This window comes from Pituophis catenifer, unplaced genomic scaffold, assembly GCF_029215685.1.
Source record: "Pituophis catenifer annectens isolate HBS135680 unplaced genomic scaffold, rPitCat1.0.hap2 SCAF_1, whole genome shotgun sequence".
NCBI lineage: Eukaryota > Metazoa > Chordata > Lepidosauria > Squamata > Colubridae > Pituophis > Pituophis catenifer.
The window spans coordinates 168,276,116-168,302,774 of record NW_027256881.1 but is presented as its reverse complement, the minus strand read 5'-3'; the positions used below and the strand labels follow the sequence as shown (position 1 = coordinate 168,302,774).

The window sequence follows — 26,659 nt, the reverse complement described above, 5'->3', positions numbered from 1 at the left end:
TCTCTCGTTCTCCTATAGATTTCATCCTTAATTGTTTTTTTAGTAAATTGAATGTATACCTCATGTGGCAATTTATTTCGCCGTGCATAATTAGTATGCACCCTATACAGTTCATCAATACCATTTTGCAGCTCACTCTTGTTCATCTTCAGATTGTCTGCCAAAAACATAGGGAAAGTCTAGAGATATACTATGGTATTTGTTTCTAAATATAAATCTACAATATACATAGTTTCCTACTAATTTCTTCCAGTCTCCTTATTCTTTGCACTGTCCCAACCTCTTCCGTTCGCTACTTTCCGAGTCCTTTCTCCAAGAGGTCTGCTCCTATTAATCTACACTGTCACTGTAGCTGTCAATCCACACTCCAAACCTCATCGTTAAAATTGTTACATCTGCACTCTCCGATTTTTCACTTCCAGTCCCAGTATATTCAATCACAGTCCTTACTGCAGTTTCCAACTTTCTTTCTCTCTTTTCCTTTCAACTCCTCTAAACTCCTTCTTTTCTCTTTTCCACCTCCTTCTCGCTACTTCGCTCCACCGTCACCGCACCACTTTTCCTCTCTTCGGAGACTTCCTTGTCACACCTTTTAGTTTCCACCGAATTAGGGAATTAACCTGATAACTCTCTCTGTCTCGTCTCTGTTCACTGATGTATCAAGCTGTTTTCTCACTTCTTGCTTCCTTCACTATTCACATGGGCCGTCACGCCTCTGGATCTGACCATTACAGCCGGTCTCTTCCGTGCCAAAGTTTAAGGGGTTCTACTGTAACGGGGGATTGCGCAACTCCCTGTTACCCTGAGAATTTCCCCTCTACCAAGCCGACCTCTCTAGGGTCTACTCTCACCGGTACCAGCTTCCAGGCGCAAAAATTCGGTCTGAGGTAGCGGAGCTCCGTTTCTCAGACCGCAACACTGACGTCATCCTGGAAGTCCCCCATGCCAAACCAATCTTATTTCATTCTTCAACATAGTGACTAAATTTGTAGACTAGCGAAATACTGTGGACATAATATACTTAGACTTCAGCAAGGTATTCAACAAAGTAGACCACAACCTACTTCTTCGTAAGCTAGAAAAAAGTGGGATAGATAGCTTCACCACCAGATGGATTTGCAAGTGGGTGACAAACCATACTCAAATAAGTAGTCCTTAATGGGTCTAGGTCTACATGGAGAGAAGTAAGCAGTGGGGTGCCAAAAGGTTCCGTCTTAGGCCCAGTACTCTTCAATATCTTCATAAACGACTTAGATGAGGGAATAGTAGGGGAACTCACCAAATTTGCAGATGATACTAAGCTGGCAGGAATAGCTAACATCCTAGAAGATAGGTTCAAGATCCAGATGGATCTTGACAGATTTGAACAGTTTTAGTGGACAATCAGCTAAATATGAACCAGCAATGTGCAGTGGCAGCTAAAAAATCCAACACAATCCTAAATTGCATTAACAAAGGCATGCAATCAAGATCAAGGGAGGTACTAATACCACTCTATAAAACCCTAGTAAGGCCACACCTAGAGTACTGCATCCAGTTTTGGTCACCACACTATAAAAAAGATGTTGAGACTCTAGAAAAAGTGCAGAGCAGAGCAGCCAGGATGATTAGGGGACTGGAGACTAAAACATATGAAGAATGGTTATATGAAACTGGACATGGCTAGTCTAGTGAAGAGAAGGACCAGGGGAGACATGATAGCCATCGTCCAATACTTGAGGGGCTGCCACAGAGAGGAGGGAGTCAAGCTGTTTTCCAAAGCACCTGAAGGCCAGACAAGGAATAATGAATGGAAACTGACTAAGGAGAGATTCAACCTAGAAATGAGGAGGAACTTTCTGACAGTGAGAATAATCAACCAATGGAACAGCTTGCCTTCGGAAGTTGTCGGAGCTTCATCACTTGAGACTTGTCAGAAATGGTGTAGGGTCTCCTGCTTGGGGGTGGTGATGGACTAGATTACCTATAACAGTGATGGCGAACATTTTTCTCGTGGCGTGCCAGAAGTGTGTATGTGCGCGCGCAACAGCTCGTGTGCGTTCCAGCACCCATAATGCAATGCGAACCCTCCCACATGTGCATGCGCACATGACCCCTGCGCATGCGCTCCACATTGCACATGCGTGCCCTGCACATGCACTTCGGGCACCCCTCTGCCCCATTTTGGGCCTGGAAAGTCGTTATTTTGAGGGCAGTCCGGGGCTTCCCTGTCTCCCCGCCCGATAAGACTTCTGGCATAGCCCCAGGCCTCCTGCCACTGCCAGCCCCTTGCCCCCAGCAAGAGCGGTTCTCGTACTGCCCCAGGAGGACTGGAGGAGAGCGCAGCTCCTCACTCATGGAGATCCACCAGTGGGGAAATGGTCACGGAAAGCGGTAAGAAATGTGTGAGCCAGGAAGCGGTCATGCTCCCTGGCAGGAGAGGGTTGCACGTTCACTCCAGCAAAGGTTTGTGCAACCTTCTCTGGCCAAGGAGCATGACCGCTTCCTGGTCAGCGCACCTCTTACCGCACCCACTTCCCAACCGGTAGATCTCCATGAGTGAGAAGCTGCGCTCTCCTCCGTTCCTCCTGGGGCGGCTCGCCTCCCCGCTGGCAGCTTCTCCTTCTCCTTCTCCTTGCTGCTCCAGGAGAAGCCTGAGACTCAGCTTTCCTTGGCAAAGCGTTTCATCATTGCAGCGCAGGAAACATGCGCAGCGCCAGGGGATCCGTGCAGCTAATATCCCATCCCTCCTCAGCCTCGGCCACGTCACAAGGCTCCAACTCAAGGAGGAGAAGACAGAGGAGGGGGGGAGTCCAAACGGCAGCTACCTGAAGCAAGCTGCAGTGCTATTATGCAGGGCTCCGAGTGGTTGGAGAAGCGGCAGAAATAGCAGACAGGGCTGGGCTTTCAACGGGTAAGCAATGCTGCCTCTGCCGTGGGGAACTTTGGAGAGGGTGGAGGCAGACTGTGCGAGCAGCCTGTCTCTTAGCTGGCGAGAACGGCTACAGCCTGCCCCCGGACTCTCTCTCCAAATTTCCTCACGGCAGAGGCAGCATTGCTTACCCACTGAAAGCGCAGCCCTGGCTGCTATTTCTGCCTCTTCTCCAACCACTCGGAGCCCTGCGTAATAGTGCTGCAGCTTGCTTGAGGTAGCTGCCGTTTAGACTTCCCTCGCCCCCCTCTTCCTCCATCTTCTCCTTGAGTTGGAGCCTCACGGCGTGACCGAGGCTGAGGAGGGGTGGGATAGTAGCTGCACGGATCCCCTGGTGCCGCCCGTGTCCTGCAATAATGAAGCACTTTGCCAAGGAAAGCAGAGCGGCAGTGGATCTCCATGAGTGAGGAGCTGCGCTCTCCTCCAGTCCTCCTGGGGCAGCTTGCCTCCCCACTGGTGGCTTCTCCTTCTCCTGCCCCAGGAGCAGCCAGTCTGTTACCCAGTGAGAACGGCCTGCCACCACAGCCTGCCCCCGCCCTCTCTGCCCCGGCAGTTGCTCCTGGTGCTGCCGGAGAAGCGGCAGCATGACAACCGCTCTTGCTGGGGGCAAGGGGGTGGCGGTGGAAGGAGCAGCAGGCGGGGGCTTCCCTCCCTCCCTCCCTCTGGAGGCCTGGGGCTATGCTAGAAGTCTGCTCAGGCGGGGAGACAGGGAAGACCTGGACCGCCCATCCTTGCCACCACTGCCCCCTCGCCCTTGGCAGCGGTTCTCGCACAGCCGCTTCCCTGGCAGTGGCAGGAGCAGCTGGCAGGGGAGAGGGGATGGCGGCAGGCTACAGCAGCAGACAGTTCGAGCCGGCTAAGAGGCAACGTTCTTCCTCCTGCCAGCCTCGAGCTCAGCTCCAGGCAGCATCCAGCCAGCCATATCTGGCCTCCCCCTGCGGCAGACCACGTGGATTCCAGGCAGGGCAACTTTGGGGCCTTTCCTCATGGTGGTGGTGACGAGGCAGGCAGGCAGCCGGGTGCACGGGAGCGACTGGCGGCAGCGCTCCTGGCTGGCAAAGGGCGGAGTCCCGGGGCTGCATGTGGACAATGATGGCATGGCCGGTGCGCACGCGCACTAAGACATTAAGGCCAGCTGATCATTGCATGCGCACCAGTAACCAGCAGACTAGCTGGCTGGTGCGCATGCGTGCCCTGGAAACCCGGAAGAAGAATAGGCGATGTCACGTGTGCCGGATGACATGGCTCTGCATGCCACTTCCGGCACGCATGCCATAGGTTCGCCAACATGGACCTATAAGGTCCCTTCCAACTCTGTTAATTTGAATCAGAGAAGGAGATGAGTGGAAGACAGCCTTTAATTGCCGGCTTGGCAGCTTCCAATTAAAAGTCATGTCGTTTGGCCTGCAAGGGGCCTTGCAATCTTCATGCAGCTGATAAATGAGGTGCTACACGAGCACCTATATAAAGGGGTCCTAGTTTACCTGGATTACATCCTCATATTCAGCGAAACTCTCAAGGAGCATGTAAAGCTAGTGCTGAAAAACTCCTCACTGCAAAACTCTGCGAAACTGTCAAAATGTGAATTCCATCAAACCACCCTAGATTACCTAGGCTATCAAATATCTAGTGGAGCGGTGGAAATGGACCCAGGAAAAGTGAAAGCGGTGCTAGATTGGCAGCCCCCATGCACCCGAAACAGCTTCAAAGCTTCCTGGGGTTCACAAATTTCTACAAAGAATTTATCCCAGTCTTCGCAGAAGTCGCCCTCCCCTTACAAAACTGTTAAAAACAGGACCTCCTTCCACAGCACCACAGCCGAACCAACCTCTCGCCTAGTCAATGGACTGTCAAAGAGTCTTTGAAAAATTAAAATGGCTCTTTGCCTATCCTCCAACACGAACGACCCAGAACCCGGAACGACAGTTCATCATCCAAGTGGATGCCAGCATCGTAGCCATGGGTGCTTCTACAGAAAGACAGCTCCTACCCTGTGCCTACGTGTCCAAGAAGCTCACCAAGACCAAAAGGAGGTGGGCCATTTGGGAGAAAGAAGCCTATACAGTCCGCTAGGCTATCCTCTCCTGGAGGAATTTTCTAGAAGAGGATAAAGTGCGTTTATGATTAGTCTGGACTAATCATAAAAACCTCAAAGCTCTAAAAAACCCCAGGAAATTATCTCCTAAACAAGTCTGCTGGGCACAGTACTTCAGGCAGTTTAAATTCGAGCTGAAGTACATCCCAGTGGGAAAGAATCTACTAGCTGATGCCCTATTGAGAAAACCCTGATTCAATAGCCGCAGGGAAGATGTTGTCCACACTATCATTCCCCCCTCACAATCAGTTGCACAAGTCACCACTAGTGGTCAAACCAGACAATAACCCGACCCTGGCCGTGACAAGCTGATAGCTGCACTGAAAACCACGCTTCCAGCTGACCCATGGTTTATAGATAATAAAGATACCTTGACCATGAGAGATGGACTGGCTTGGAAGGGATCTAAACTAAATGACCCACCAATCAGAGACTGGAAGTACTACAGTGCAGCCATGACTACTGATTGGCCGGCCTTTTCAGATTTTTAAAAACCCTGCACCTGGCTAGGAGGTAATTTTGGTGGCCGAAAATGAAAACTGATGTAGAGGATTACGTGAAAAGCTGTGCCACCTGTGCTGCCATAAACATGAGACCAGGGAAACCTCCTGGGCTGCTCCAGCAAGTAGCCAGCCCCAGCCGACCTTGGGAGAAGATTGCAATGGACTTTATAGTTGAACTCCCAGAGAGTGGGGGGGGGGAGGAATACAGTCATTTGGACAGTAATCAAGTTATTTTCAAAGCAAGCCCACTTCACAGCCTGTTTGGGGTTGCTGTCAGCGAAAAAGCTGGTGAAAATGTTCATCAAACAGATTTACCGACTGCACGGAATACCCTGCCGGGTCATCTCAGACCGAGGAGTCCAATTCACGGCTAGGTTTTGAAGACAGTTCCTGAGTTCGGTCAGATCCACACAAGGACTTAGCTCGGCTTTCCATCTGAGTATGAACAGAGCTGCAGAATGAGCAAACGCAATGGTAGAACAATATATAAGATGTTATGTGGATTACCAACTGGGTAATCCACATAACTGTACGGACCTGCTGCCATTTGTTGAAGTGGCTTACAACAACAGCGTGCACAGTAGCACCAGATTAACCCCCTTCCAAATCACCAGCGGCATGGACTTTGAACCAATGCCCGAACTGCCCAGAGAACCTCCCTCCTCCATGACCCTGACAGAATGCATGGAATCGCTGAGGAAGGACTGGGGAAACACAAAAAAGGTGCTAGCAGAAGCTGCTGAGACATATAAAAATCAGGCAGACAAACACTGATCTCTTTAACCTCCTTTCCATGTGGGAGATCGGGTTTATCTATCGACCAAATACATAAGACTAAAGCTACCTAGAAAAAGTTAGATTTTTAAGTCCATTCTCAGTGGTGAAAGTGATTAATTCAATGACAGTTCAGCTTAACCTCCCCCACATTCTAGAGAAAGTGCATCCTGTTTTCCATTGTAGTCTGCTGAAACCAGCAGTTGGGTCTAGATTAAGACCTCAGACCAGGGTAGATTTGATTTAAATCAAATTGATTTAAATCACGATTTAAATCACGATTTAAATCACTAGTCAGTAAGGCTTGATTTAAATCATAGTTTTCTACATAAAGACTAATTCTTGCTGGTATAACTTTAATATGCAAGTAGATGAAGACTTTTAGAATAACAACTTTTCATATTAGTTTTTTTATCCCCAGTTTAATAGGTTAATCATTCATATTTGAACAACTTTTCTGTTGTACTTAGGAAGGAGAAAAATAATCATTACCTTAATAATAACAATTTAGATTTATTCAACTGAAACAATAACATTACAGCATATGTTATTTGCTTAAACAAACATCCATGTTTGTTAACTAATTTGGCTAAACAATATATATATATATTTTAAGAAACTTAGACTGTCAGCCCAGCCTACACATGAAAAGCTTAAATACTGTCCTCTGTAGCTCATTCGTCATCTTCATCTTCTTCTTTGTTCATAATCTGGAAAAGAAAAACAAGCTTTCCTGCTTTATCGGGTCCCAAATGATTTCTCAATTTAGAATGAATGAGTCCAAAGGAAGAGAATATTCTTTCAACGCCTGCAGAAGAAGCTACTGCTGTTAAAAGTGAAATCATTACTTGAACAGTCTCTAAATCCAAGTGCTTAAGTGACTTCCACCAGTTCACTGGTGTGACTTTCTTTAAAATATCTTCAGCAAACATATATTTTATTTATTTATTTTATTTATTTGTTTTAATTTGTATACTGCCCTTCTCCAACAGGACTCGGGGCGGTGAACAGCCAGAATAAAACAGAACATACAAAATTTAAAAAACAATTTAAAAATAATTAAATATTTTTGGCCGCAATTTAAAACAAACCCAATTAAAATCAATTTAAAATTAACCAAAAACTATGGGGTCAAGCCAACCATTTCTTGAATGGTTCCCCCTTAGCTTTGAAGTTTATTATAGTTGGCATTACAGATGGATGATTGCTGGATACCCATGTCATAGCTAACTCCTCTTCCTCAGCACTTAAGTTTTGACCCTGATACTGGATATTGACAATATTTGCCAAAAAATGAGCTGGAGACAGTACTTGTCCCATTTGTTTTTTTAATGCTTGTAATTTAATTCTGTCCATGTGTAGTTCTGTTTTTAAGTGTTCACTCAGTTCCTTCCAAATTTCAACAGGATCAGCAATAAAACAGCTATTTTTCTGTATTTTGTTTAAAGCTTCAGAGATGGGTTTCATCATATGTTCAACATTTCTCTTAAACCCAATGTTGAGGATTTTGGCCGTGACAGTGCCATCTATTTTATCTCGATTTTCTTCACAAACTGTCATCAGAATAGGCCAGTTCTTGATATACTGCTCAAAACAGTCCACCACAGAGTTCCATCTAACATCTTGGTTAGCTTGGTTCCACCCATCCTTTTCAGAGCTGCTGCAGCAAAATGATTGTTACGGAAGTATTTAGCAATTTCAACAACATTAGTCTTTATTTCTGGAACACTTAAGTCTTTGGCTAAGAGGTTCAGCAAATGAGCACTGCAACCATATGTTATTAGCTTTGTATTCCCTTCCTGCTCTTCTAAATTTCTTCTCATCTTGGATACATTTGCAGCATTGTCTGTGACCAAACTGCATACTAGACATTTGAATTTTTGTTCACGTTATTATAGCTTTTACTGCCACTTCTTGTAAGTATTCTGCTGTGTGTGCATTTCCTGACGTATCAATTGCTTGTGCAAGGAAGACTTTCCCTTCTTCTGTTGTTATACAAGCACATACAATAGGATCATTGTGGACATTACTCCACCCATCAATACTTAGGTTAACAATTCTACTCTCCAGAGCTGTTGCACATTGCTCCATTTCTCTGTCATACACTTTATCCAGCAGTTTCCCTGCAACATCTGCTCTGCTGGGTGGACTGTATCCTGGTCTCAGTGACTGAACCATATTAATGAAATGTGGGTTCTCAGTCAGATGGAAAGAAGAGTTCATTGCATAAACAAACTGGGCAATTTTTTCATCAATTAACTCTTTTTCTAATCTGCTAGTTTTTATCACAAACTTATCTATGGTGGTTCCAGGAGGGAAGGGTTTTTTCTTTCTTTTAGGTGATAGTGATATGTGGCTGTGGGCATCTGATGATGATGATGCTAATGAAGCACTATCCTGGATGGATAACTCTGAAACTGTAGAACAGGAGGATGGTGATCTTGAAGGTGGAGTTTCCAGAATCCATGAATTCCCCTAAAGAAAAAAGTCAATGCTGTTATTTTATTGTTTATACAATTTCTGCTTATTGTACACAGCACTGCCCCAAAAGGAATATTTGCTTTTCTTCATAACTGTACCAAATGACAGTAACATGCAGTAATAAGAAATATAATTTTGCTCAAACATGACAGTTCAAGACAGTCTTTAGAAATATGATTCAATAAAAATGTTTACCAACCTGAAGATCCTGCCTGTTCAAATGTGTTTCTTTGGTCATCTTCATCACAGCACTTCTCATGATGTTGCCTCATTTGGGCCACCAGGCCTTGCATTTCTTTGTTGCAGTGTTTGCAGTTTGCACGCATGCCTGCCTTACCGATAGGTAAAGGAACTTCATTAAAATATTGCCAAACTGAGTCTCTTTTACGGCCTGATGCCATTATAGGCTTGTTCCTCCAAGGAAAGAATGTGATAAACCTCAGGTCATACACACAAAAAGATCCAAAGACTTGTCTGTCTGTGGCTGTGCATTATTGTGCTCAGAAAGTTTCACTTTCATTTTGTACTGCTTGTCTGCTTGCCCCTTCCTCCTCACACTTAGTTTCACTTTCTTCTTGTGCAGATCTATTCCACTCCAAACAATCAGAAAAATATTGTTTCTATTCTATTCACTGAACTTCTTGAAACTGAGCACTGAAGGGGTTGATTCTGTATTCATAGGTTTGTAGAACAATAGGATTAAGGTCTTTTTCTCAACTCTGTTCATGTTATAACATTTTTGCTGTGAAGAAGAGGCATGTGATCTCTGCTGAGTCAAATTCAGTTTTGAGAACTGCAAAAGTAAACCAAGCATCTGTGATAATATCTTGTAGGCAGAGAAACTGTCCAATAATCTTACAAAAACCTCTGGAAGAGCATGACATTGTGAATGGATTAATGGAATTTATTTACCAAAAAAATTAAACATATCTTTCTTCTTTCTTTTCTTTTCTTTGATTTGTATATCGCCCTACTCCCGAAGGAATATACAGCCTTATTCTACATAATTAAAAAACTAATCTTTATTTCATGATGGAATAACCTTTGGATGGTAATATATTTTCCTCAAAAAGCATTTTATTTAAAAAAATCCGATTTAAATAAAAAAAAATCTGATTTTTTTTATTTTTTTAAAAAAATCATTGATTTTTATCCACCCTGCCTCAGACTAGACTACCTCCCAAACCTATGGTGGTGCAAGGAGAAACCCATTATGGAATAAAGAAGATTTTAGGCTCTAGATTATATAGAGGTCGACTGCAATATTTAGTTCATTGGAAAGGGTACCCTTTGTCTGAAGCTACTTGAGTTAAAAGCTGGGATTTAAAAACAGATTAGAAAACGTAAGTAAAAAGTAAGAGTCTTGATAGTACAGTGGTTTAGTGCACCCTGTTATTAACACAGCTGCCTGCAATTTCTGTTGGTTCGAATCTCTCCAAGGCTCAAGGTTGACTCAGCCTTCCATCCTTTCTAAGGTAGGTGAAATGAGGACCCAGTTTGTGGGGGCAATAAGCTGACTTTGTATAAAATATACAAAAGAATGAAGGCTATTGCTTAACGCATTGTAAGCCGCCCTGAGTCTCCGGAGAAGGGCGGCATATAAATCAAATTAAAAAAAAAAAAAACCAATTCCATGATAAATACCTTGATAAGCCAAAGGGTCCCCCTGTGGGGGGGGGAGGTGGTTAGTTTATTGAATTGACCCCCTGTGTTACTCTCGTTACAGGACACAATCTTCTGATGGGAGCGGGGCTGTCAGGCCTGGAAGCCATATTTTGCATTGGGCCTTCTGGCTTGCCATATTTAGTACTGTGGGAAACTGGAAGGGGGGATTGCATGCAGCAAGGGAGATATATAGTCATAATAACATTCCTTTCTCAGAGAGTCAACAACAACTTGCCCTGCACCTGGGGGAGTGTGATTGGGAGGCATCTCCAGATGGGATAGTGCTTTGATTGGACCATGTGATGGACATGTGGGTGCTGGGCAGGGCCTGGACTTTCCTTTGGGTGGGTAAAATCTGGAAGCTTTCAGATTCGGATTTTCCCAGATATGCCAATATGACATTTCAAATAAAATGGAACTTTGAGGAACTTCATGCCTCAGAGTCTTTTTTCGTTGTGGGTGTTACTTGGAACCCTGACACGCGAATTTGGTAAGTTCCCCTTCTATTCCCTCATCTAAGTCGTTTATGAAGATATTGAAGAGTACTGGAACCTTGTGCTTACTTTCCTCCATGTAGACGTAGACCCATTAAGGATTACTCATTGAGTATGGTTTGTCAGCCAGTTACAAATCCATCTGGTGGTGATGCTATCTATCAGGTTGGGTGTCAAACTTGATTTCATTGAGGGTTGCATCAGGGTTGTGTTTGACCTCAGAGGGTCAGGGTGATGGTGGTGGTCATGGTGGCAGTAGCTGGGGTGGCTGTGGCCATGGTAGGCGTTTGACACAGGTTCAAGATGCATTTTTCCCCTTCTTTCTTTCCACAGTTCTTTATTATAACTATTTTCCTATCTCTTCTACCAGATATTACTGGTATTTATTACTTATTTTTCATACTCCACTAAACTTTTTATTTCTAAAATTATACCCTATTATTTAATAGTAAATTGCTTTTCCAGGCAGAAAAGCTATTTATACTATTGAATTTTTATTACTCCACTAATAATAAAAATACAATAGCATAAATAACATGATAATACAAGATCTAACAGCAGGGGTAAATTTCCAGGAGAGTAAACAGAACTGGCTGTCAATTATAGGTTGTTGATTGTAGATTAAATGGACCTATAGTATGTAAAATCTGGCATTAAACTGTAGTATTAACATAGGATATTGCTTGTTTTCTATCCAGATCAGGTACTTACTTGAGGCCACATAATTGTAATCCAGTCCAGTCCTCCTGCAGCACTCTGCTGGCTAAAAATGGGCTGCACGGAGGCCACCACATGGCCCATTTTCGGTATCCCGGCCTCCTGTAGCACTCTGCCAGCTGAAAACAGCAGAGTGCTGCTGGAGGCCAGGGAGGCTGAAAACACGTCACGCAGAGACCGCATGGGGCCTCCATACCACCCATCTTTGGCCGGCAAAATGCTTCTTGAGGCCGGGGAGGCTGAAAACGGGCTATGCGGAGGCTGCGTTTTTGGCCAACAGAGTGCTGCTAGAGGCTGGGGAGGCCAAAAACGGGCTGATATTTCCAGGCTGGCCTTGTGGGCTGGATTTTAGCACCAGATCCGACCTGCGGGCCTTGAGTTTGACACCGCTAATCTATCCCACTTTTTTCTAGTTTACCAAGAAGTAGATTGTGGTCTACTTTGTCGAATGTCTTTGTGAAGTCTAAGTATATTATGTTCACAGAATTTTGCTGATCTAATTTAGTCACTATGTTGAAAAATGAAATAAGATTGGTTTGGCATGATCTGTTTATAACAAACCCATGCTGACTATAATTATTACTTTACTTGTTTCTAGATGTTGGCAGATCTGTTTTTTAATTATCTTTTCCAGTATCTTCCCGTGTATTGAGGTTAGGCTGATTGATCAGTAGTTTTCAGGGTCTGTTTTTTCCCCTTTTTTGAAGATGGGAACCATATCAGCTCTTTTCCAGTCCTCTGATAGTTCCCCGCTGCTCCAATGTGTCTGTTGATGGAATTGCTTGTGGAGTGTCAGGCTTTGATGAACTCATGAGCATGGTAAATGGTAGCATGGCCGACAACAAACAGCACCAGTTCGATTGGAGCAACACAAATATCATCGGCCACGCTACCATCCGCTATGCTCTTGATCAGTGTTTCCCAAACTTGACCCTTTGAAGATGTATGGACTTCAACTCCCAGAATTCCTCAACCAGGCATATTGGTTGAGGAATTCTGGGAATTGAAGTCCATACATCTTCAAAGGGTCAAGTTTGGGAAACACTGCTCTTGATGTACAATCAGCCTATGAACCCCACAGAATCCAAATAAACCACACAGCTAACCAGAGATAGCACTGATTCTCAATCAACCCTTGCAAACCCTCTACCAGCAGTTCACTTCCCAATGACCTTGACCCAGGAGTGAAATGCTCCTGGTTTGGATCGGATCGCCCGAACTAGTAGCGATGGAGGTGGGTGGTTCAGAGAACTGGTAGCAAAAATCCCTGCCCCCCCATGCCCAGCTGAGCCACGCAATCAGAGGCTTTTTTTTTTTTTAAAGCATTTTTTCTACAACCTCTTCGGCCAAAAAAATGCTTTTAAAAGTAAAAAAAAAGCCTCTGATGATCGTGTGGCTCAGCTGGGATCGTCAGAGGCTTTTAAAAACATTTTTTTACAACCTCTTCGGCTGAAAAGGTTGTAGAAAAAATGTTTTTAAAAGAAAAAAAGCTTCTGCTGATCAGGCAACTCAGCTGGGATCGTCAGAGGCTTTTAAAAGCATTTTTTAACAACCTTTGTCCGAAGCGGTTGTAGAAAAAATGGTTTTAAAAGTTATAAAAAAAAAGTTGGTCATGCCCACCCAGTCACATTACCCCCCCTCCCCAAGCCATGCCCACAGAACTGGTAGTAACAAGTTTTACATTTCACCACTGCCTTAAACTGATGTAGTCTCCTTATCACAAGACCCATCACAAGTCTCACTGATGACTCACAGCTGACCCATCAGAAGACTCTCACTTGATGCACTCTGAAGCCCTTATAAACAGAAGAAGACTGACACTGATATCCCCCAAACTCTGCTGGAGATGATACCTAGCATTGTAACATTCGGAAACTAACCCACAACCTCGGAGAAGGAACCTTCACCCTCATCATACACCTGAGCTACAGATATTTGCCCTTATTGCAAAGTTGAATACTATAATTCTGCTTCTGTTTTGTAGAAGTTATGGAATTTTTAAATTATGGTGATTTTTTAAAAAACAATTTATGATACAGAATTATGTTGCAAAATACTGTTTAGTATGCTTGCCAGAATCTATGGTGTGATATTATCTTTTCTTCATTTTTTCCCTTGGTTTCTTATTTAGAAGGTAATTTTGTCCTTGATTTAAAATGCTTTATTTTTACAGGTAGTAAGATGACATTTTAAGTACTTGAATGGTTAAGGATCGTATTCATTTTTACCTTCCCTCTATTTTCTTGGCTTAACAGCAGCAGCAGGAGATTTTAGCAATGAAACATCAACAGGAACTATTGGAACACCAGAGAAAATTAGAACAGCATCGGCAGGAGCAAGAGTTGGAGAAACAACACAGGGAACAGAAGCTCCAGCAGCTTAAAAACAAAGAGAAAGGAAAAGAAAGTAAGTAAAAGCATGCTAGGTATTATGGTTATGTAATAGACATATTTCTCTACAACAAAAATATCGGGAAAAAAAGTTGTATTTCATTGACTGCTTAAAGTTCATTGAGAACTTAAAATGGAACTTAGAACTAAGGAGAAATTTCCTGACAGAACAATTAATCAGTGGAACAACTTGCCTCCAGAAGTTGTAAATGCTCCAACACTGGAAGTTTTTAAGAAGAGATTGGATAACCATTTGTCTGAAGTGGTGTAGAGTTTCATGCCTAAGCAGGGGGTTGGACTAGAAGATCTCTAACGTCCCTTCCAACTCTGTTATTCTATTTCTATTTCTATTGAGAAGAACTTAAAAAGTTTTCTCCTGTGAATGGAGATTCTGCTGATTTCTTGGTTGCAACAAATAAATATAAATAAAAAAATATATTTGCAACTTAGATATTTGTAATCTTCCTATTAAGATTTCAGATTTTATATTCTATGTTTTGTATTTTACTCTGTTCTTTTTTGTTAAAATATGATGTGAATAGTCCATACAATAAATAATAAATCACAGTGAAAACATTGCGAGGATTATGATACTTTATCGGATTTCCTTCATTACTTTCAATATTTTATTAACCATTTTTGTTTAGCTTTGTTCCCATACTTTATAGGTCCCTTTTACCTATTGCTGTAAGACACCAGCTCTGAGGGGATATTGTTCTTGCCTTTTCTAGTTTGATAAGGGCAGTTGACTGAATGCTGTGCATATTGACAGAATCTCACACCTTAAATGTATTGCAGATGATCAGCCATGTTTTCAATTTCATTCATGTAATTAAAAGCCACCACTTTGTGTTACCAAGACAATCAAACTTTACAGTTTCAACTGTCATTCCAATATTATGGATATTTGTAAGAAATACAGGAACAGACCTTCTAACTCTTGCATTCTGCAACATTGAATGTTCATAATTGACAAACATTCTGCTACTAACTTAATTTTTATGTAGGCATTACAGAATCATATGCATGGTAGATTTCTGGGACTCTGGTGGTTGAGAAAGGCTGGAAATTGCACATTTTGGATAGATGATTAAAATTCTCAGAGATATTTACATATAGTCTTCTATATACAATTGGTCACTTAATGGCCATTCAAAGATGCAACAGACCCACCCCCTTCCAAAAGCTACATATGAACCTCTTCAAACATGGGGTGGCTGCAGCTCCCCCATGGTTGTTTACTTTTCCGACCGATCACAGGGACGCTTACAGGAATACAGAAAATTATGTTTCTAAATCAGAAATGTAGCAAAAGAGAGAACTCAAAAATTCATTCCTGCTTTACATGCCATGTTTTCTATTTAATAAACCAAATTATTTATATAATAATAATTATATAGAATTGCTCAAATAAAATGAAGGAAAATGAACTATTTTTAAGACAGATTTTTTTCTGTATATAAGCTGATGTGACAAAAAAATCAATATGTAGAAATCCTCCATTTTATGAATGCTTACTTAAACAAAAGCTAAATAACTTCTGTAAGTGCTGAATAATTTTATTCCTGAAATCATACTTAACTGATCTTCTGCTTATAGGAAGAAGATAAACATAATTATCTATTTTCAAGTACTGGTTCTAATTCTGTACCCATTTCACATTATAAAAATATTGTTGATATTGTTGATATTAATATTGGAAAGGTTAAAAATTTCAGATAACTCTTTGAGACTTAATTCATCAATTTTATGTAGTTATATCTATTTTCTTTCGGTTTGGTATTTTAGGTGCAGTGGCAAGTACAGAAGTAAAAATGAAATTGCAAGAGTTTGTTTTAAATAAAAAAAAGGCTTTGGCTCAGCGAAATCTCAACCACTGCATTTCCAATGATCCTCGTTTCTGGTATGGGTAAGCATTACCACTATCCTAGGCTTCCCATCATTCTTGTAAATGGATAATAGATGACAAATGAGGGTTTTACTTTATGAACACTGCAACTTTAAAAGCCAATTGAACTCACAGGTAGCATGTAGTTTAAATAAAATATATCCTTAGTTTTTTTGAGGAAAGGGGATGATAATATGATACTAACGATGAAAGTACTGTGTTTCCCTGAAAATAAGACCCACCCCAAAAACAAGCCCTAGCTTGATTTTTTTGGGGTGGGCCTAATATAAGCCCAACCCCGAAAATAAGCCTGGGGGATGGGCGTGGACAGCATGAGAGTCAATGAGAGTGCGGGGCCAATGGTGTTCATCATACTGTGTGGCTGCCTGACTCACTGGAGGCTTGCGGGAGGCTTGTGCATTAGCACCGGCAGCAGGCAGAGGCATGGGGGATGGGAGAGGCAGGTGATCCTGAAGCCCTGCACGTGTGCCTGCTTGGTGCAGCCGTAGGCAAGCCGAGAGATTGTGGGATGGAGTGGGCAGCACATTGGGATCTCCTCTGCCTGGCTCTGCTGCGCACTTTTCACCCAGAGTGAGACGAAGCTTTGTGTGCTTCCAAAGGGAACATTTTGAAATGGAGCTCCGTTTCAAACCATTCCCTTTGCAAGCACACAAAGCTTTGAGTCTCCATCATTTTTCCATCCAAGCAAAAAGTGTTTGTTCACCTATGGGTTGCTTGCGAACAGAGCAAATTTGCTTCATTCCCAAACACCACATAGGTGACCAAGCACTTTTCGCCCGGACAGAGAAATGAGCTAATCGCTCCATTTCAAAGTGTCCCCTTTGCAACTCTTTCTCAGCCCTAGGAAAAGAACAGTGGCAACTTCTGAAAATGTTGCCAAAAAAAACTTGCATGGATCTGCCAAAGAATTGCAAGAAGTCAAGACTGATTGAAAGTAACAGCAGCAAGAATGGCAACAAAATAAAAGGGTTTATTATCTAATGGTACTTTGCAACTCTTATGTGCTACTGCACAAAATTTTACAATACTGTATTTTATAGAAGAATTGCTGTCACAAAATAAGAAAAACAAATACCATTTACTTGAGCAGCCTGTGGTCAGAATTGAAAAAATAAAAGCAGTGCAAGTATCTCTGTAGAAGTGTCACTACAGCACAGCTCAGTTGCCTCAACTTCTTCATCACCATGGCATAGAGGCATCAGCATTCCAAGCAGCGAAGTGATTTTAACAATAAGAAGGAAAACACTACAGTGAGCCCAAAGTAAAGACTCTTCTGTGAGCAAAGACGAAAACTTTTGTAGCACATTTGACTATCAATCTGTACTTCCTGCTTTTTGATAAGGAAAGATTGGAGAATCTTTTAATTTATTGTTTTACGTTATGCTCTGCTATTCCCAAGAGTACTCAGTATTTATAGTACTTTTTAATTAGTTCTGGAGTGATTTAGTTATCTCTAAAGTCTTCTCTAATTTTAGATGAGAGATCAAATCCATAATCTTCCTTTCATGGATGACCATTGAAAGAGGACTTCCATATTACAATAGACAAGTTAGTTAGACATATCTCCATTAAAATGTCATTCCTTGTGTTCTGGGGATAGCACTCTCCCACTGAGATGCATTACTGCTAATGGCAGTACTATGCCAAAAACCAGAATTTTTAAATTATTCTTAACTGCCTGAATAAATGGATTCCAGCCTTTTCCCATGGCAATTTTTTTTACTTTACTAGTTTTTTGTGCTGCCTGTTTTGGTTTAAGAGCTCTTGAACTGTGATTGCACTATTGGCATTATATCCAGCAATTAGCTTTCAGACTAGGATCTTGACTGTCAGAACTGTTGTGAAATGTTGGATATTAATTGGCTCAGATATTTTTGTAACTCCTATATTAAAATCCTATCCACTTTAGTAAACAGTGCATCCAAGGGAGTTTTCAGCTATCAGTGAAAGACAAATATGCTGGAAAATAAATTACTTATCAAACTGAACAGATCTGTCAGGTATGCTTCCTTCAATATCCAGGAAAGAAAACCCCAAACTCAAGCATTTTGAAGAATTTGGTACTTTTACTGAATAAGAAATGATTAACAACCCAGTTAAAGCTGGAAGTGAGCAAAACGCGCGAAATGCATCTACTAAGCTTCTTCCCCACCTCATGTTTATAAATCATCAGCCAATCCAAAGGTCTTCCAAAGGTCAGGTGGCAACACGTCTGGCAGCGTCATTCATCAGGAATGTCGGACAGTTGGTCAGCCATCCCCTTTTGAAGATTTAGTTTCGTTTCCCACGAAGTCCCCTCCTACAAAGACAAAACCACCTCCTGCTCCCTTCCCCCCCTTTGCTCTATACCTAATCCCTCCCCGTTTCTTTTGGCAGCTGAAGCAGGCAAGCTGAGGCTGACATTCGGCCCCCCTTGCAGAAGAGACGTTAGTCCTAAATAAAAGGAGAGAAGAGAGAGAAAAACAGAATATATACAATAATTATGGTTTATCTGGGTATTTGGCATAGAATTGTTGTACTTTCTTGGGAGCTCGGACATCCCGTTTATTTACCCATTCAGCCTGAGATAGAGGAAAATGTTTCCAGGCAATCAGATATTGAACTTTACCATGGTGTTTTCTAGAGTCCAAGATCTCCTTAACCTCAAAATGTTGCTCCCCCTCTATGAGAATAGGAATTGGAGGGGTGCTTTGATCAGCCCTTAGGGGAGATGAGTGTTCAGGTTTCAATAAACTAACATGAAATACAGGATGTATTCGTCTCAAGGTTTTTGGCAATTCCAATTCAACTGTCACTGGATTCATCAGTCTAATCACACGGAATGGTCCTACATACTTAGGCCCCAGCTTTTTGGACTTTTGGGTGGTTTGTAAGTATTTGGTAGACAAATAGACTTTGTCCCCCACTTTATAAATGTGAGCTGGGGACCTTTTCTTATCGGCTTGCGCCTTATGAGCTCGGTGTGCCTCATCTAATGCCTTCCGAGTCACTGTCCAGGTGCTCCTTAGTTGTTCAATCCAATCCATCAAGGAGGGATTTTGGGGATCATCTTGAGGTAACTCGGGAATGGGTACAAAATCCTGGCCCGATGCGACCTTAAAAGGGGTGAATCCGGTGCTACTGTGTACAGAATTGTTATATGCCACTTCTGCAAATGGCAACAAGTCTACCCAATTGTCCTGTTGGTAATTTACGTAACACCTAAGGTATTGTTCGAGCACCCCATTGGTTCTTTCACAAGCCCCATTTGTCTGAGGGTGGTGACTGGAACTCAGCCCCTGTGCGGAGCCTATCAATTTCAAAAACTCTCTCCAGAAACTGGAAGTAAATTGTACACCCCTGTCAGAAATTATTCTTTTCGGAGACCCATGTAGACAGTAAATCTGCCGAATAAACAATTTTGCGAGGGTTTTTGCTGAAGGGATCTTTGAGCAAGGTATGAAATGTACTTGTTTGGAAAACAAATCAGTTACTACCCAAATGACAGTGCAGCCCTCACTGTCTGGTAAGTCCACAATAAAATCCATAGATATTTCCTTCCATGGGGCGTTCGGTCTAGCCACACCTTGCAGTAATCCAGGGGATTTTCCTGGAGGTCTTTTAGCCGAGGCACATACTGGACAGCTAGCCACATATGCCTCTATGTCCTTTTTAAGTGCAGGCCACCAAAACTGTCTCTTAACAAGATGTAAAGTCTTGACAAACGCAAAGTGTCCTGCGGCTTTGGCATCATGAGCATATTTCAATATGGTTGGCCTTAATGTGGTCGGAACATACAGTTTCGATCCAACCCAAGCTAGTCCGTCACGAAGTGTGCATTTATTCGAGTGGATTTTAAAACACTCGTCAGCTTTTAGCGCTTCTCGTAACTTTTCGAGTAAATCTCCCGAGAGTTCTGGATCGGTTTTACTCTGCGCTCTGGTAGTGACAGGTGTCGCCAATTGCGTTAAGGGGATCATTGGTTGAACCACTTCCTTCTTTATGCTGTTGTACTGTGGCAATCTGGATAGTGCGTCCGCCGTGAAATTTTTTCCCCCAGGAAGGTATCGTAAAGTGAAATTGAATCGCTTGAAATGTTGGGCCCAGCGTGCCTGTTTGGGTGATAGTTTGCGTGGTGTTTTTAATGCTTCTAGATTCTTATGGTCAGTCCACACCTCGAAAGGGTGTTTCGCCCCTTCTAAAAATTGTCTCCATGTTAACAGCGCCCATCTAACTGCAAACGCTTCTTTCTCCCATATGGCCCATCTCCTTTCTGTCTCGGATAGTTTACGGGATGTGTAAGCACAGGGTTGTAATATTCCATTCTCATTCTTTTGCAAGAGTATTGCTCCTACGGCGACGTCGCTAGCATCAGCTTGTACTACAAAAGGTTGTTCTATGTCGGGGTGTTTGAGCACAGGTTCAGCTGCAAACAATCGTTTCAGTTTTTCGAAAGCGGCCTGACAGTCCATAGTCCATTCTAGTGGTTTCGAGGGTTTGGGTTTTACTTCCCCTTTGGTTTTTAGCAAGTTTGTAATTGGTAGTGCGATTTTCGCAAAAGAGGGGATAAATTGTCTATAAAAATTTGCAAACCCTAAGAAACTCTGTAACTGTTTACGGGTGCGTGGTGCGGCCCATTCCATTACTGCCCGGACCTTTTCCGGGTCCATCTCTATTCCCTCATGCGATATACGATATCCAAGATAGTCGATTTTGTCTTGGTGGAATTCACATTTAGAAAGTTTGGCATAGAGTTCAGCTGCTCTGAGTTTATTCAAGACCGCTCGAACCAATCTTACATGGTCGGCCATGTTGTCAGAATAAATTAGAATATCGTCCAAATAGACCAACACCCCCTTATATAGGTGCTCATGCAACACTTCGTTGATCAACTGCATGAATACAGCCGGGGCCCCCTGTAGTCCAAAAGGGAGTACTCTAAACTGGAAACATCCCAGTGGGCAATTAAATGCTGTCTTCCATTCATCTCCCTCTTTTATTCTCACTCGGTAGTATGACTCTCTTAAATCAAGTTTGGTAAAAAATTTTCCCTTCCCTAAGTGGGCCAACATGTCCTTCATAAGTGGGAGGGGATAGACATTTTCCACGCAAATGGCGTTCATGTTTCTATAATCAACAACTAATCTGAAGGATCCATCTTTCTTTTCGCGGAACATTACTGGCGCTGCCACCTTGGGTTTGGCTCGTTCGATGAATCCCCGTTCTAAGTTTTTGTCAATAAAATTTCGCAATTCCCCCAATTCTCGAGGTGTCATGGGGTATATTTTTGGTTTGGGAAGCTTCACCCCTGGGAGTATTTCAATGGTGCAGTCAGTGGCCCTGTGGGGAGGCAGAGCATCCGATGCTTTTTCACTAAACACTTCCTTGAGGTCCCAATATTCCTTTGGAATTTTCTCTTCTCCCTCAATATAGTTAATGGCTACTGCTGCCCTTTCTGGTCTTATGTCGTCCCTTGGGGAGGGGCCTTCCTTTTCCGGAGTTGGTTCTGCCGTACCGGTGCGCAGGACCCCCGTTTTCCAGTTTACTCGTGGGTTCCATTTACGAAGCCAGGGCAGTCCTAGAATGAGGGGCCTTTCCATGCCAGGTGCTACGATAAAGCTGAGCTTCTCTACATGATTCCCCAACTGCAGTTCAAGGGGTTCGGTCATAAAACTAGCTGGGCCCCCTCCTGCAATCGACCTGTCTAATTGACAAAATGCAATGGGTCTTTTTAAAGTTTTCAGTCTCAGTCCCATTTCCTCCACTACTTTGGGGCTAATTATGCACCTAATGCATCCCGAGGAGAACCACCATCCACTCAGCAGCTACTCCCTCTAGGGCATTCGCGATGCTTCTGACTTTTGCCGCCTCTGTTTCGTAGTCCTCCCCCCAGTCCTGCATGTGGTTCCACACTTGGGTCAGGAAAAATCCCAAGGCTTTAGGATTCCCATCAAACTTCCCAGGAAGGGGGGGGATTTTCGGTTTTTTACGTCTGCGGGGGGGGGGGGCCTGCAAGGCTGGGGTTCTCTGGCCGGCTGCATCTCTCCCTCAAGCTGCCGAAGCCTGGGATGTTCCCTCCTCAAAATCTTCCTCTCCCCCGCAGGCTGTTTCTTCGGGCTCCCCCCTGGGGCCTGCTTCCCCCTTCTCCACAGGAATTTCAAAAGACTCACGGTTTTTTCTGCTTTCTTCCACATCACGGATAAGCTGCAAGGCTTGGTCTATCATGAGGCGTTCCTTCTGCTGTTGCATCCACACTGCCTCCTTTTTCCGGGGTCTGGAAATTGTCATTCCCCGGGGTTCCTCTCCCCAGTCCGGCAGTCTCCCCACTCCCTTTGACCATCTAGCCTCTTCCGTCTCCAAACGGAGTTTTTCTAACCATTCTGCAGTCTCCTTTTCCGACTGGAGGGCAGTTGAACTGGCTGTCCCCATTTTCTCTTCTCCATCACTCCCCCGATCTGACATATTTTGGATTTACAGTCCCCTCAGTTTTTGTCCGGGATGACTGGTTGTGACTTCCAGCTTAATGTCAGGTATGCTTCCTTCAATATCCAGGAAAGAAAACCCCAAACTCAAGCATTTTGAAGAATTTGGTACTTTTATTGAATAAGAAATGATTAACAACCCAGTTAAAGCTGGAAGTGAGCAAAACGCGCGAAATGCATCTACTAAGCTTCTTCCCCCCCTCATCTTTATAAATCATCAGCCAATCCAAAGGTCTTCCAAAGGTCAGGTGGCAACACGTCTGGCAGCGTCATTCATCAGGAATGTCGGACAGTTGGTCAGCCATCCCCTTTTGAAGATTTAGTTTCGTTTCCCACGAAGTCCCCTCCTACAAAGACAAAACCACCTCCTGCTCCCTTCCCCCCTTTGCTCTATACCTAATCCCTCCCCGTTTCTTTTGGCAGCTGAAGCAGGCAAGCTGAGGCTGACAAGATCTCTGCATGATTTTCCAGCTGATAATATGATGGGTTGGAATAAGTCCTCATTTAATTGTGAAGGAAATAATTTAAACATGTAGTGACTATTAGATAAAAAATAACTTCAAAAGAGTACACGAAATACAGACTTCATAAAAGCTCTTTTACATATTTTATCAAAGAATATGCTTAGACACGTACCCATAACATTATTACCTTTCAGGGAAAGTGCTGTGTGCAAAATGCAGAAAAGACTAAAAAGCAGTAAACAGATTTAAAGAGATTAAAGGCAGACAATGACTGAAAAGAAATATCTACTCTTATTTCATCTAGTTTATCTCAGCACATTCACAGTGTATCTTTATACCTTTCTATCTTTGCAAATAATCTTTTTCCTATGTCCACATTCTGACAACATCTTTTTATTTTTTAATTTATTTTATTTTTTATCCCATCTTTATTATTGTTTATAAATAACCCAAAGTGGTGAATGTACCTAATACTCCTTCCTATTTTTCCCACCATCATCAACCCTGTGAAGTGGGTTAGAGAGAGAATGATACGAGACCGCCTTCTGCTGCCAATAGCCTCCCACCAGCCAGTTCGCTCGCACAGAGAGGGCCTCCTCAGGGTGCCGTCGGCCAGACATTGTCGGCTGGCGACCCCCAGGGGGAGGGCCTTCTCTGTGGTTGCACCTGCCCTCTGGAACGAACTACCCCCAGAGATACGCACGATACCAGACCTCCAGACTTTTCGTCGGGCCCTGAAAACACATCTATTTCATCTAGCGGGGCTGGCTTGATCCCATCCTTGCGGTTTTAATTTGTAATTGGTTTTAACTGGGTTGTTTTAAATTGATGGCCAAAATTATTTAATGTCTTTTAAACTGCTTTTAAATTTTATATGTTGTGTTTTACCGTGGTTGTTCACCGCCCTGAGTCCTGTTGGAGAAGGGCGGTATACAAAATAATAAATAAATAAATAAATAAATAAATAAATAAATAAATAAATAATAATAAATAAATAAATAAATAAATAAATAAATAAATAAGAAGAAGAAGAAGAAGCCCAAAGACACCTAGATAGTTTTTCATTTCTGAGGCAGAACTAGAACTCCGTCTTCTGGCACCTTAATCACTAGATCAAACTGCCTCTCTTTTGCTTTTGTTTTTTAAAATCTCATCTCTTTTCCTGGTGATTACCTCCATTCAATTATAACTTTCTCAGTCTTTTCTTTCTTTGCAATTCATTTACTGTTCCTATATTTATTTTATAATTTAGTATTTATTCACACACTCCATATGATAAAACAATTGAATATATTTTTGACTATTTGAATATTCATTCACTTTTGCATTATATTCAGATTCATTTATCACGTTGAAATCTTTCTTGACTTTATGTCTTTTTGTTTAGCACAGTATCTTATACATAAATTTTCCCAGAGCATTTGACTTTGTTCTGTAGTTGTTGATATATTGAATTCTCGGTTCCATTATGGTTTTATGCATAGCTATTTTCATTTTTACACTCATTCCTCTTAACTAGCTACGACCTCTTAGTTTTCTACCACTATTTGCACATTGTATTTTTTCCCCCATTTTCACAGCTTCAATAAACATTCTACTGGTACACAGCTTCAAATTCCTACTCAGTTTTTTTTCACTATTTATGCAATTGCTAATTTCATTTTCCTTGTTAAACACCATCATTTTGCTCCCTGATACGTTATTTTCTTTTTCTTTTTTAACATTTTTAAAATTTTCTTTTAATACAAACATTTCATCTTTCATTAAACAGTGTGTCATCTGAGTACAAATGTTTTGTGCAATAACCATTAAAATTTACAACCACATTCATCATTTTTATCTATTCTTGGATTAATACTAATACATAACATTTCTGTTCTTAGCTTACTGTATTTGATTTTGTAATACCTTTTCAATATTTCACTCCTCTGCTTTTATTTCTAATTTTCATATTTATTTTCTAACCATTGATAAAATAACTCCCATATACTATTATTGCATGAAGAGCTTGGCTAGTGTACTTGCTCTGGGGATCTTCAGGCAAGGCATGAAGTGCACCTGTTTGAAGAAGAGGTTGGTTATCATCATGTTTCCTGAGCTCTCTGGTAGTTCCACTATAAAGTCAATGGAACTCTTTTTCCAGCGTGCTTGGGGTTTTGCTACTGGTTGTAGGAGACCTGGGGTTTTCCCTGGACACCTCTTTGCTGATGAACAGAGAGGGAGCTAGCCACATAGTTCTCAATATCCTTTTTCAGAGATGACTACCAGAATTGACAGTTTGTTAGGTGGAAAGTTTTTACAAAATGTCCTGCTGTCTTTGAGTCGTGGCTTCTTTGGAGGAGTCTCTGCACTGATTCTCTGGTATTTACAATTTGGCCCTCATCCAGGTTAAGCCACCCCGTATGTTGCATTCTGCCTTGTGGTTTTGAACAAATCATCTTTTTCTGAAGCTCCTTTCAGCATTACCAGTAACTCATCTGGCATTTGCGGGGTGAGTTTTATCTGTGCTCTGGTAATGGTGGGGGTTGCCAGCTGTTGGGAGAAGATAACTGGGCTAACGACTTCAGCTTTGGAACTATTATATTGGGGCAGTCATGAGAGGGCATCGGACAAAAGTTTTTAAAGCTTCTAGATTTTTGTGGTCAATAAAATGAATGTTTTTTCCCTTTCCAGAAAAAGTGCCTCCACATTAAGAGCGCCCACCACGCTGCATATGCCTGCTTTTCCGAAACCACCCATCTCCACTCAGAGTCAGACAATTTCTTAGAAGTGTGAGCTCAACATTGACTCCTTGGTCATTTTTCTGGAGTATGACAGCTCTGACTGCTATGTCACTGGCATCAGCTTGAATGACAAAAGGGGTGTTTGAGTCCAAATATTTTAGCATAGGCTCACTGCGAACAGACGTTTGAGCGTCTTGAATGCTGCTTGGCATTCCATTGTCTACTTTAGGGGTTGGTTTGTGTTTGTGTTTTCTGTCCCCCTTTGTTTTTAAGAGATTGGTGAGGAGCAGAGCTATCTGTGTGAAAGACTGGATGAATTGCTGATAAAAGTTGGCAAACCCTAGGAAGCTCTGAAGTTGTTTTCGGGTGCATGGTGGTGCCCATTCTAAAATGGCTCATACTTTTTCGGGATCCATCTCCACATATTGGTGGGAGATGCAATAGCCCAAGTAGTCTATTTTCCATTTGTAGAATTCATACTTGGAAAGTTTGGTGTATAACTGTGTGGCACAAAGCTTCTTCAGCACAGCCCTGACCAATTGAAAACCATTTTCCATTCATCTCCCTCTAATACAAACTCTGTTTGAAGTTTGAAGTTTATTAGATTTCTATACCGCCCTTCTCCCGAAGGACTCAGGGCGGTGTACAGCCATATTAAAACACATAGATTTATAAAATTTAAAACCAATTAAAATCGAATATATAAAATTTGGCCAGCGAAATTTGGCCATACACCCATTATAAAATTCGTACTAGGCCAGTCTGGCTTGCTGGAACAAAAGGGCGCGGCGAAAAGTATGCAGGTCGGGGCTAAAAGGAAGCTCTAGGGGCAGCTCATTCCAGAGGGCTGGTGCCCCCACAGAGAAGGCTCTGCCCCTGGGTGTCGCCAGTCGGCATTGTTTGGCTGACGGCACCCTGAGGAGCCCCTCTCTGTGGGAGCGTATTGGCCGTTGGAGGTTGTTGATGGCAGAAGGCGGTCTCATATATACCCCGGTCCTAAGCCATGGAGCGCTTTAAAGGTGGTAACCAACACCTTGAATCGCACCCGGAAGACCACTGGGAGCCAGTGCAG

At 42.5% G+C, this 26,659-nt stretch overlaps 1 protein-coding gene across 1 annotated transcript in view; it reads left to right on the top strand.

The window, feature by feature from the left end:
- The window catches only part of HDAC4 (histone deacetylase 4), a 423,752-nt gene that overhangs the window by 88,056 nt on the left and 309,037 nt on the right, over positions 1-26,659 (top strand). Inside the window, exons 4-5 of the mRNA XM_070933431.1 lie at positions 13,896-14,046; positions 15,819-15,939. Of these exons, the coding sequence (XP_070789532.1) occupies positions 13,896-14,046; positions 15,819-15,939 (272 nt within the window). The remainder of the gene's footprint in view (positions 1-13,895; positions 14,047-15,818; positions 15,940-26,659) is intronic.